This window comes from Rhinopithecus bieti, unplaced genomic scaffold, assembly GCF_001698545.2.
Source record: "Rhinopithecus bieti isolate Rb0 unplaced genomic scaffold, ASM169854v2 scaffold_5260, whole genome shotgun sequence".
In the NCBI taxonomy this organism is placed as follows: Eukaryota; Metazoa; Chordata; class Mammalia; order Primates; family Cercopithecidae; genus Rhinopithecus; species Rhinopithecus bieti.
Genome location: NW_016805896.1, coordinates 4900482 through 4912390, shown reverse-complemented (window position 1 = coordinate 4912390; position 11909 = coordinate 4900482). Strand labels below are relative to the sequence as shown.

The following is an 11909-nucleotide window of genomic DNA, read 5'->3' as shown; positions in this document are numbered from 1 at the left end:
TAGCTGGGTGTGGTGGCATGTGACTGTAATCCCATCTACTTAGGAAGTTGAGGCAGAAGAATCATTTGAACCTGGGAGGTGGAGGTTACAGTAAGTCAACATTGTGCCACTGTACTCCAGCCTGGGTGACAGACTGAGACTCTGTCTCAAGAAAAAAGAAGGAAAGGCAGGATCAGAAAAATCATTATTTCTGTAGCACAATGAAAGAAAATAAAAATAAATGACCCATTTGCACAAGGTTTTAGGTGATGCAAGAAAGACAGACTATCTTACAATATACTGCAGTCTAGAGAACCCTTGAGGAATAACAAAATAGTAAACAGGGAAAACCAGAAAAGAATGATATACTTTTAAAGAGGTCATTAGAGTGTAAAACTAGCCTAAATGTCCACTTAAAATTCTAACATTCTCTGTTTGGTAATGATGTATTGCCATTACTATTATACAATGCAGTAGTTGATTCTTAATCATTTTCATTATAAATAATTATCAATGTTAAGCTGTTACATTAATTTGTCTTTAAAGGAAGGGCTATTTTTTAAGGTCAGCTGTTGTAGAAAGGGCTACAGATTGAGAAATTAAGGCTACTGCAAAATCCGTATCTTTAAGTCCTCCTGAGCTTAAGATTTTTATTTAAACCACCCATTAGACATCTTTCCAGAATCCCTTAAGGACCTGTGACTTGACATGTCCTAAAGTGAACTCAATATCATGCTTGATATCCCATTTCATCATCTCTAGTAACAGTTCTATCTACTTAGACTGGCTAGCTACAAACCTGGGAATAACTTCTTTCTCTCTCTCTCTTTCTCTCACACACACATACACACACACTCCTACTGAAGACATGTTTGGTGATCTCTCCTCTCTATCATCATTATCACTGTTTTAGGTCAGGTCCTCATCAGTTTTCATCTGGATCACGATACTTGCCCTCTGGCTGATCGTCTGGACTCCAGTCTCTCATCGTTTGTTTCATCCTGTGGCTGAAGTCATCTTCCTAAAAACAAACCAGATCATAGACACCATTTCTCTAATACCTTTTTAGGTTTTCCTTCTGCCCGTGCACTCCTATAAGTAAAATATTTATTTCAAATACACATATCCATTTGTAAATAGCATATATTATACAAGTACTGCATTAACATATCATACACATAAGAAAACATAAAAATTGAAAAATTAAAGGATGAGACACAGATGAAATAACCTCTATTTTATATGCCATTTATTTATTATTTTTGTTTTTTGCTTTTTTTAAAAAAAAATAATGTCATGCTCTGTTGTTCAGACTGGAGTGCAGTGGTGTGATCATAGCTCACTGCAGCTTCTAACTTCTGGGTTCAAGCAATCCTCCTGTCTCAGCCTCCCTAATAGCTGGGCCGACAGGTGCATGCCACCATACCTAGCTAATTAATTTATTCCATTTATCACTGGTATATAAAAATATTCTGCCATTACTAAAACGTTGTTTAGTGAGAGTAATATGGTTGAATATTCTTCACATTTGTTGGAAATTTTTATTGTTATAAGGCAACTTACAAATATGAGTACAGCTTACTTATATTTAGTTTTTCTGGCTATCAGACCTGCAGAATACACCTCACACAGAACCACATATACAAACAGAGGAAGCATTCATTGGATGAGCTTATGAAAGTATGATACTCATTTTTCAAAGACCATGCACCAGTTTTGCAAGGACTTTTGTTAAAATTTATTAACGTTTGAAATATTCATGTTATTTCAATCTTTTTAAGTCATTTGTCCATTCTGTGAGGCTTAGGTTAGTCAACCCAGATAATATAATACATAAATCTACTTCACCAAGTACACATAAATTGCTGACAAATGGTAATTTGCTTTAAGAATGAACAAGGTTCTTAAGGACACCTCTCAGTGCTGTGGATCCCAACCTTCCCTCAGAATTCTTTGCACGTAGCAGTCCCTATGTCAGTCTAATACACTGACCAAATGAGAGTACCAATGTCAATCCACGTTACTTATTAGTAAAGCATAAATCCTTTCTCACATTTTTGGATAGATAGCCAAGTTTTAATACTTTCTTCCCACACCCCAGTATATCACTCACTAAGCCCTTGAGTGGTTCTCACCCCACTTTGGAGACCGCTGGCCAACGTATTACATTCAAATATCTCAGCGGACATACAAGGACTTTCCCAGTCACCCCAAGCAATCTGTCCAATTCCTCAAAGCTTACTCATCAGCCACATTGAACATGTCATCATCCTCGAATCTGGTTATAGCTTTGTCTTTCACATTTTCTGTCTGGAATACTCTTATCCACACACACCTTATCCAAAACCATCTTCACCTAGTACACTCTTCGTCATCCTTTGAGACATGCACAAATTAGTGCACTTTGATGTTCTTTCTGCCTGCCCAGTGTTCTGGGCACTCTGTTCATACCTTTTAATGCCCCTTGAACCACACTATGGACACATCTGTCTTTCCCTATGTGGGAAGCCCCTTGGAGCCAAAGATCATTTGGGTAGTCACAGTGCCTAACACAGAGACTTCCTAATAGAAAGCACCACAAAAAAATGTCTTCTGGATATTACAACTTAGAAAGATTGAAGCAATTTTAAATATTAAAAGCCAAAGAACAGCAAATGTTTGTTGAATAATTGAAGACCAAGAGAAAAAAGCTTCTGAGGAGAGTCAAGGAATCAATTCCCTGTTATTCTTACCCTGGCTGACCAATTCATAGATGGGATATGAGGGAGCTGCAAAGAAGATGCAACTGGTAAGGTTAGGTTTAATTAATCAAGAATAGCTTTTGATTCAAGAAAAACTGGCTACATCGTCTTCCAGAAGATCCCATGATGAGATGATGGTGACCCCAGTGATCCCTAGAAAGCATTCGGGCATTGTACTCCATAGAGCTGCAACAGAAAACTAGAAATTCCATCTCTCAGCCTCAGAGACTGAGGGGGACTGAGAAGACAACTTTACCTTCTAAGAGATAATTACTAATTAATAAATTAATTAAACATATTGCCTTCAAAATGTATAGAACTGATTACCTTCAGCTACACCTGTTCCAAGCAGCATATTAAAAAAATTCAACTTATTTCTTTGCATGTGAGTTTATTTTCAGTGTGACATAAAATCATAAACATTTCTATCACATAGTGGCTTTGTATAAGCAAAGGTAACAATTTTTCTCCTTTTGATGTACATTAAACATAGCTTATAATATACACCCAAATATATATCATACAATAATTTTGTTTTTCCATTCTATGTTAGCTTATGCAGGCAGCAGTTTTTGCCACTGGTCATAGTTAGAAATTAGGACATGGATGAGTCATTTAAGCTTTCTCCCGAACTTCACTTATAAAATGATGACACTTTTTAGCTAACTCACAAATACTCCTAAGAACCCACAGAGTTCTTTGAAGGTAGTATTATTTTTTATTGCAACACTTACTCCATGAATAAACGCTAGAGTCATCATAAAGCAGTGATCCCTGCAAGCTGTCATTTCATGCCACCTTTGCTACTCATCTTAATAAACACTATCATATCTTGGTAATGAACACTTCCATCTCAGTTTCACAGGGTATTGCCGATATATTTATAAGTAGTTCACTGTAGCATATTTCTTGATTTATATTTAAAGCAACTTACAACTTAGCAAGGACTCAGAGGCAAAAATGAATTATATAAAATTAAAATAATTTTAGTAAACACCTTAAAACATTAATTGATAAACTCTGCCTCTCCTTAGTCCCTTGTGCTAGATATCTTTGGAAATGTGTGATTGAAACTCTCAGAATATCAGCTTTGGAAAGATTCTCATATTATATAAAAATATTTAATTGGTAGCAGTCTTATAAAGAAGTAAATGTTTTAAAAGAAGAGTAGATGTCACTGATGGATGTGGGCAAAGACAACATAAAATTGTTGAGATCAAGAACATTATTCAGTGCCCAGAAACACATTACAATATCTTATATCTGCATAGCACTTTAGAGTTTACAGCATCCATCAGTCCTTTATCTCTTTTAAGCACATGAAGCGCAGGGAGATACAGGAAGGAAGTTTAGTTGACATAATCTCTGCTCTTTGGAGAAAGAAACCCAAAACTTATTGAAAACCATGACTTTATTTTTCTCACATTGATATGCATGTTTTTTCCCTTTATTTATGAACTGAATTTTATTTACAAAGCTTTATTTCAACATTCCCATGAACATGACAAGAAAATTATTTGGCAACGCATAATCAGATAATCATGGGAAAAACATAGGACAATTTGACACCACTAAAATATTTCATTCTTTATACACATACCTTCGCTCCTCAAGGAGAGAATGACCAACAATGCCATCAAAATTAGCAAATTTATTTGTGTTAATGTAACCTTACTTACCTAATGGTTGGTGTGCTCCCTAGGGTATCATCAAGATAGATGATCTTTGCCGATCGCCATGTCACAGAAGAGTTTGGATGATAAAACTCCACTCTTACCTGGAGTAGACTAACCTTGGCTAAATCATAAGATAACCCTGACAGGCAGAGAGAGAGAATTTGTCACCTTTAAGTGTTTTTCTACATGATATTTTATAATAACAACAACATTAATGTTTCCCAAAGACTTTACAAGTAACTCAGTACCTTCCTTGAACTGGTAACCTATTGCTTATCCCCTGCTATAGCTAGACTATTTCAGTCTAACTTTATCCCCAACCCTCCTAGGTGAAATGGATCCCTGTGGCAGGCATTACTCACAATCACCAAGATTCCTACTTTCTAGGAATCTTGGTGATTCCTAGAAACGTAAACATAGCCCTTAAAGTTAGGCAATGACCATGTAACTTTCCTTGACCAGAGAAATGTGAGAAGTGACCTGTATCACTTCTGGGTGAAAGCACTTGAGGTTTGGTGCGTAGTTCTCTGCATCCTTCCTCTGCCATGATGCTCGGGGAAATTCACAGGAATGAAGCAGGCTAGAACAATGAGTCACTGGAAATTTTGCATGAGAAGGAAATTTACTTTTGTTGTATTAAGCCACTGAGATTTTGATGGCATTTGTTACAGCAGCATAATTTAGCCTACCCTAACTGATACAATCTCTCACTAGCTCGGTCACCATTTATGTAGCATCCCACAACTCCATATGTGACTGTTACAGCAGTAGGTGGTATATACATATACATGAGTTGACAGCAGTCACTGTTGAGAACAATGTCTCAAAGAAATACCTGGGAACAGCAGGAAGGTAGTTGGGATAAATCACACTGGGTTCCACACCCTTGCCATGTCCCTGGATTAGCACTGAGGGCTCTCCAGTGTAAATAATCATCTTGATTTATCATCAAGGAGGTATCAGTTTTATGGGAGGAGAAAGGGGTTTAATTTAGAACACACTAAAATCTAGTGGGCAGCCACATTGACCAATGGAATAGAATAGAGAACATAGAAATAAAGCAACAGATTTATAGCCAACTGATCTTTGACAAAGCTGACAAGAACTTACACTGGGAAGGGACATCCTCTTAAATTAATGGTGCTGAGAAAATTGAATAGCCACATTCAGAAGAGTGAAACTGGACCCCCTATCTCTCAACATATACAAAAATCAACTAAAATGGATTAAAACTTAAAGGTAAGACCCCAAACTACAAAATACTAGAAGAAAATTAGGAAAAACTCTCCTGGACATTGGTCTAGGTAAAAAATTTATAACTAAGATCTCAATAACACAGACAACAAAAACAAAAATAGACAAATGTAATTTAATTAAGCTAAAACAATTTCTGCACAGCAAAAGAAATAACAGAATGAAAAGACAACCTGTTGAGAGAAAATATTTGCCAAATATTCATTTTACAGGGGACTAATATCTAGAATACATAAGGAACTCAAATAACTCAACTGGAAAATAAAAGCTAAACCCATCAAAAAGTGGGCAAAGGACATGAGTAGACCTTTTTCAAAAGAAGACTACAAATAGCCAACAGGTTTATGGAAAAAAATGTACAACATTATTAATAATCAAAGAAACTCAAATCAAAACCACAATGAGATATCATCTATCATACCCCAGTTAGAATGGCTATTATTAACGAGACAAAAAAATAACAAATGTTGGCTGGGATGTGCAGAAGAGAACTCTTTAACACACTGTTAGTGGGAATATAAAGTTGTATAGCCACTATATAAAACAGTATGGCAATTTCTCAAGAAAACTATACATAGAATTACCATTTGATCCAGCAATCCTACTATTGGGCATCTACCCAAAGGAAAATAAATCAATATGTCAAAGAGATACCTGAACTGCCATGTTTATTGCAGCACTATTCACAACTTCAAAGATATGGAATCAACATAAGTATCTATCAACAGATGAAAAGATAAAGAAAATGTAGTGTATACACAGAATGAAATATGATTCATCCATTAAAAATAATGAAATTGCGTTATTTGCAGCAACATGGATGAAACTGGAGATTATCATAAGTGAAATAAGCCAAGCACAAAATGATGTAGTATGTTCTCACATATTGTGGAAACTAAGAAATCTGAACACATGGAATTAGAGAGCGGAAATATAGACAAAGAAACTGAGTGAAAATATAGACAAAAGTGAGTGAAGTGAGGAGGAGGAGGATGAAGAGAAGTGAGTTAAAGTGTACAAAAATATAGTACGATAAAAAGAGGTAATTTAATGTGTGATAGAGAATAAGATGACTATACTTAAAAATATATATAGATACATATTATACTCAGGTGATAGACACCGTAAATACCCTGACTTGATCACTATGCATTATATACATGTGAAAATCTTTCAGGTACCCCATACATTTACACAAATAAAAATAGAGTTCAAGTGGGAAAATAAAGAAAGTTTTAAAAGCCCATGGAAATGGAAATTCCTAGCAAGTAAGGGAAAGGCAGAAATAAGGCTTGTAAATGGGTTAAGAATGTGGGTACAGATTCAGAAGTAATCCACACACACTTGAAAGATGAACTTAAGACACACATAAAATTTCTAAGGAAAATGGCAGAGTGGGAAAAAAGACAAGAAATGAGTCTGAGGAAACACTATTGGAGGACAGAGAAGCAGCAAGGAAGGAAGATATGAGAACTATGATGACAACAGCCATTCATTTTCAGAGCTAAGAATACCATATCTTCATTAATAAATTCATTTAAATTTAAATTTCAAGGTTTTTAATGAAGATAAAAAATGTACTAAACCTTAACAATCCATGTACTGTCTCAGATATTAAAATAGATTACCCATGTGACAGGCAGCTGGACATTATCTGTAATAGAAAGCAAAAGTGATTTTTAATTCAATGTCTCAGAACTAATTTATCATGATTTAGAGGAGAAGCAGAACTTTTTGAACACATATTATCTGTTCCACATTATAGTCATTTATTTATTCATCAAACATATCCTACACATCTGGCACATACTAGGCACTACAGGGCACAGTCCTCGTTCTTGAGCTGGCTACCTCACTCTCGTGCCCATTTCACACATTCCTTCCCCTGCAGCCATGCTGCACCTGGTGCCAGCTTTCGCCCTGCAAGGATGACCTCTACAGTGAATTAGCTAGCATTTTCTGAACCCTAGCTATGTGTGCCAGGTACTACACTAAGTGCCTTATATGGACTTTCTCACTTAATCTTCAAGACAACCCTATGAGGTGGAAATTAGTATCATCCCTATTTTACAGCATGTGAGGCTTAAATGTTGAGAAACTTGCCTAAGGTCATACAGCTTGCAGGTGGTGTAGTCAAGACTCAAAATAGACTGGCTAATGCCAAAGCGGTGATCAACACCTCTCTACTGAAAACATGGTCCTCAAACTAGCAGCAATGCCATTACTTGGGAGTTTGCTAGAAATGTAGAATCTCAGGCCCAACTCCAGACACGCTCAAATTTGGCTTCAACAATATCCCCAGGTGAGCCCTCTTAAAATTTGAGAAGCACTGTGCTAAATCACTCCACTACGAACACTTGGCTTTAATGAACGCTGGGGGAGATACAGACAATCTTTCCCCTTGAGTAGCAATTTGTAGGGCGCGGGAGGGAAGGTATATAATGTGTTTTCCAAGAGCTAACAGGATTCAGACAAATCCTTGCTGTTTCAAACACTAGAGATCACTGCGACCAGCACGGGTCGGGACCACTTCCAAAAGCAGCAGATCTTGAACTGGATCTTGAAGCCAGAACATTTTCTCATTTCATTAAAAATAGCTGCTGTTCCAAATGAACAAGCAGTAAACTTCTGGAGTTCGCTTCTCCAGCCTGCACTCCACTTTCCAAATAGAACCCAAATATCAACAGCATCAACAAGCAGATTTGAAACCCCAATAAAACATGCTATTATTAAATTGTTAGTTGTATTAGAATTGCCTAGTTTAATTACTAGTATTTATGACAAAACTAGTTTGCCCCTTATTATCAATCTTGCTCCAGGTAGAAGTACAAACACTTGGTGTAAAAAGCAGATGCTCCCCGGTTGGTGTGCAAGCCCCCATTTGCAGGTACTTAACTCAGGGTGTGGCAGCGCCTTTTCAAGCCCCCTCTGCAAGCCGCGCTTCCTCCCTCTCGAGGCCTCCTCCCTCTCGAGTGGGGTCAAACTACTTAGTTTATTTTACCCGCTGGCACTTTCTTCCCTGTCACGAATTCATCCTGTCTTCCTTTGGCCTGAGACAGCGTCTTCAGGCGGGTCGGCTCGGACTTGCCCAGCGGGGCGCCCACCTGCACCCGCACCCGCGGGAAGGGGCGGCGCTGGCCCGGCTCTCTCGGGTAGACTCGCGGAGCTGCGGCGGCGGTGGCAGACTGCGAGTCACGTGCGACAGAGGGGGAGGAGCGCGGCCGGCCGGGTGGGTGGAGAAAACAAAGCCCCCAGCTGTCAGCAGAGGAAGGAGGCGACAGCGCCGGAGCAGGTGAGTCAAGTGCATTTAAAGCGGTACCGCCCTGGCTCACCCCGACACCCCCTGCCCTGGAGCAGTCCCTTCCAGGCCAGGGACTGGCCGCCCCTCCTCCTGCAGCTGAGGTCTGCAGCCCACGAGGCTCCGAGCAAGCGGAACAGGGGGTCCAGAGTCCAGCAAGAAGTTGTGCAGGGGTCGGCTAGGCGGTCTCCGGTGTGCACCCCGCCGTGCTCCGGCGTGTCGCATCTCTGGTTCGGGGCCCCAGCTCTGTGCACCCCAGAAAAGGGGAGGGAGGGAGTTGGGGCTGCCACGCTGGCAGAAGCGAAGTGGATTGGTTCTGAGGGGTGAGGCTGGGGCTGTCCAGGGTAGGAAGACGGCGTTGGTGAAGGAGGGGGCTGCTGATTGCGCGACCGCGGCTCAAGATCCTCCAGGCTCTAGCTGGGGAGCCGGGACTGAGAGCTGGGGGCGCTCGCTGGCAGGGGCTGCGCGCTTGGGGGCAGATCAGGAAGTGTAGCGCGCTGGCGCTTGCCCGCCTGGGAGCATCCCCCGGACCCCGGGCACTTCCCCTTCGGCAGCCACCACTCTCCCACTCCGACACCGGCCACCATCCGCCCTCCCGGGACTCAGGAGCTGGGTGGGCGCAAAAGGAAGCGGGTTGTTATTCTGCGCTCAAGCGGCTCTTCTGCAGGGAGCACGAGAGCGCAGGGCGAGGGCTACTCAGCGACTTCGCACTCCGCTTAGTGGGAAATTCTTCGGTCTACACTTAGAAGGGCTATGCCGAAGCCAGAAATCCCACAAAGAGCCGGGAGAGGGGTGGACGCGGAAAGCCGTCCCCTCTGAACCTGGGGTGCTCGATAAAGCTGACTTTCAGACCCCAAAAGGGCCAGTGGGTTTGGTCACTCCTCCAGTGACTTCGTCAATCCAGTGCCGAGGGCAGAGCCGTAACCTCGGAGAAGGGGCGCTGCAGCCATTTGATCAGGAGAAGCCTTTGTCTTAACCCCCAGGCCCCTCCTGCTAGTCCTCGCAGGGTCAGTAGTGCGGGGAGTAATTAATATTCCGAACATTAGCCGTTCCTTCACCTCCGCACCAGCCAACACTGCTGTCCCCTCCCTGAGTGTCTTCTCTATCACTTGCTCACATCTCCTTTTCCAAAAAAAGAAGAACAAAAGGAAAATAGTGTAGACCCGCTAGGCAGGAAGAGGTCACTAAAAACACTATCATGCTGTCAATGTAGAATCAAGGGTTAAGCGCTCAAACCCGCGCCAGCGCGCACCGAAACGGAAGAACTTCCTTGATTAGCATAGTATCGACCTTGGGGCCGCGCTGCGAGGCGGAGGTTCGGTCCCAGCTGGGGTGAAGTGTGCAGACCGGTCGCAACTGTGGTCAGACGCAGCACCTACTTCTAATCTGAGGACTCGCAATTTACACCTTTGCTGAACAGGACACTGTGGAATGAAACAGAACAGAGATCAAAAGGTAATCTGAAGAACGGCAACATTTCCCCTGCTTCTCTTGAACGCTAAATTTGGCCAAATTTTTATCAAGCAAAAAGGGGTATGGTTCTTGGTTAGCCTGTGTCCCCTCTGGAAATGAAACACTTCCTTACTTTGCTTTCGTTCTTTTCTGCCAAACTGATTAAAGACATCAGTTAGGGGTAAGATAAGAGGTCTGGGAGCTCACCAAGTGATTGTTAGATAAGCTTAACTGGTAAATTTTTCTTGCGTGGGTCTCTATCAAAGCACTGGTTCTAAACTTTTGCTGCATATGGAATCATCTGGGAAGCTTTGAGAACTCCTGATGTCCTGATCACATCCCAAACTATTTAAATCAGGTTGTTTGGGAGTGAGAAATAGGCATAGTATTTAAAAGCAAAAACAAACAACTCCAGGTGACTTCATTGTGCAGCCAAGTTGGGGAAACTCTATAGCAAAGGAAGAGTTCAGTGGCCAGCAGCAAGCAGCAGGCATTGCAAGACAAGATGCCACTTTAACTACTTGGGTGGGTGAGAGAAAAGACGCTGAAACTGGAGTGCCGATGACTAACACCCTGGGGTGGGGAGCTGTCATCTAGCAGCCTAGCTGGTGGTGACACCTACCACATCATTTTTCCCTTCCCTGGCTAGGGTCTGATTGGAAAGATCGAAGCTTACTTCAATGCCTGGTTTCTGCACTGTTGTTAAGGGAGACGGATAGAAACTTCCATTCCTGTGATGACTCATGTGTAGCAGGCAGTAGGGAAACCCAGCAGAAACATACTCCAGCAGCCTAGTGAGTCAGCAGGCTGCACAGCGATCCCAGTGAATAGGAAATAATTACAGCGAGTAGTTTGTTGACAGGCACAAACTCCACTCCTTTGAAAGCACATTTTAATATCTGATCAGGATCTACTTGCTTGCAGGAGCCACTCCCTTTGTAGTACCCCATTCTGCCTGTTTCATATAATGCCCTTTTCTGTTAGAAGGGGAAATACAAAGCTAACTAGACATCCTGTAACTTCCTTGGTGGGAAGCATATAAAAAAAAAAACTGTTGGAAAAGTGTAAACTGGTTTGGGTTATTTCAGTTATGTGAAGTAGGATGAATATGTAACACATAAATTTTGCATACAAAAAAGTCAAATATTACTTGATTATACATCCAGGAGTGGATTAAAGGATCTATTTAAATAGAAATGGTTACACTTAACATTTTACATAAAACCTCGTATTGGCTATTAACCAAAGGTTTCTTGCCTTTAAAAAAAGTCATCCCAAAAGAATGACTCCAGGATAACCTGTTATTTCTGGTTCTTTGCATCTTTAAACAGGCTATGTTAGAGTCATCAAAAAAAACAAACTTTCTTTTTCTTCTTTCAGTTTTAATACTGATAAATAAAAATAGTGAAGACACTATTTTTAATGTCACTGTCACTCTGTACTGTTGTCTAAGTGCTTTCTTCCCCATCCTGAATTTCTTTTTTTTTTTTTTTTTTTTTTTTTTTTTTT

General features: G+C 40.7%; 1 protein-coding gene and 1 long non-coding RNA gene across 3 annotated transcripts in view; one reads left to right on the top strand and one right to left on the bottom strand.

The window, feature by feature from the left end:
• Window positions 1–222: 222 nt before the first annotated feature.
• LOC108530913 (uncharacterized) lies at window positions 223–8726 on the bottom strand. The gene is made up of 4 exons (XR_001886021.1): window positions 8652–8726; window positions 7237–7304; window positions 4400–4535; window positions 223–1000 (listed from the first exon to the last, which is right to left on the bottom strand). It is a non-coding gene; the product is annotated as an uncharacterized LOC108530913 (long non-coding RNA).
• MAPRE2 (microtubule associated protein RP/EB family member 2) overlaps window positions 8644–11909 on the top strand; it is a 167202-nt gene continuing 163936 nt past the window's right edge. The window contains exon 1 of one of the 2 annotated variants that reach the window (XM_017874060.1): window positions 8644–8942. Coding sequence is in view for 1 of the 2 variants with exons in the window: in XM_017874062.1 (XP_017729551.1) it covers window positions 10380–10403 (24 nt within the window). In the remaining variant the exon portion in view is untranslated. Of the gene's footprint in view, window positions 8943–10166; window positions 10404–11909 lie in introns of those variants that run through there. The other variant, XM_017874062.1, reaches the window with a different exon arrangement.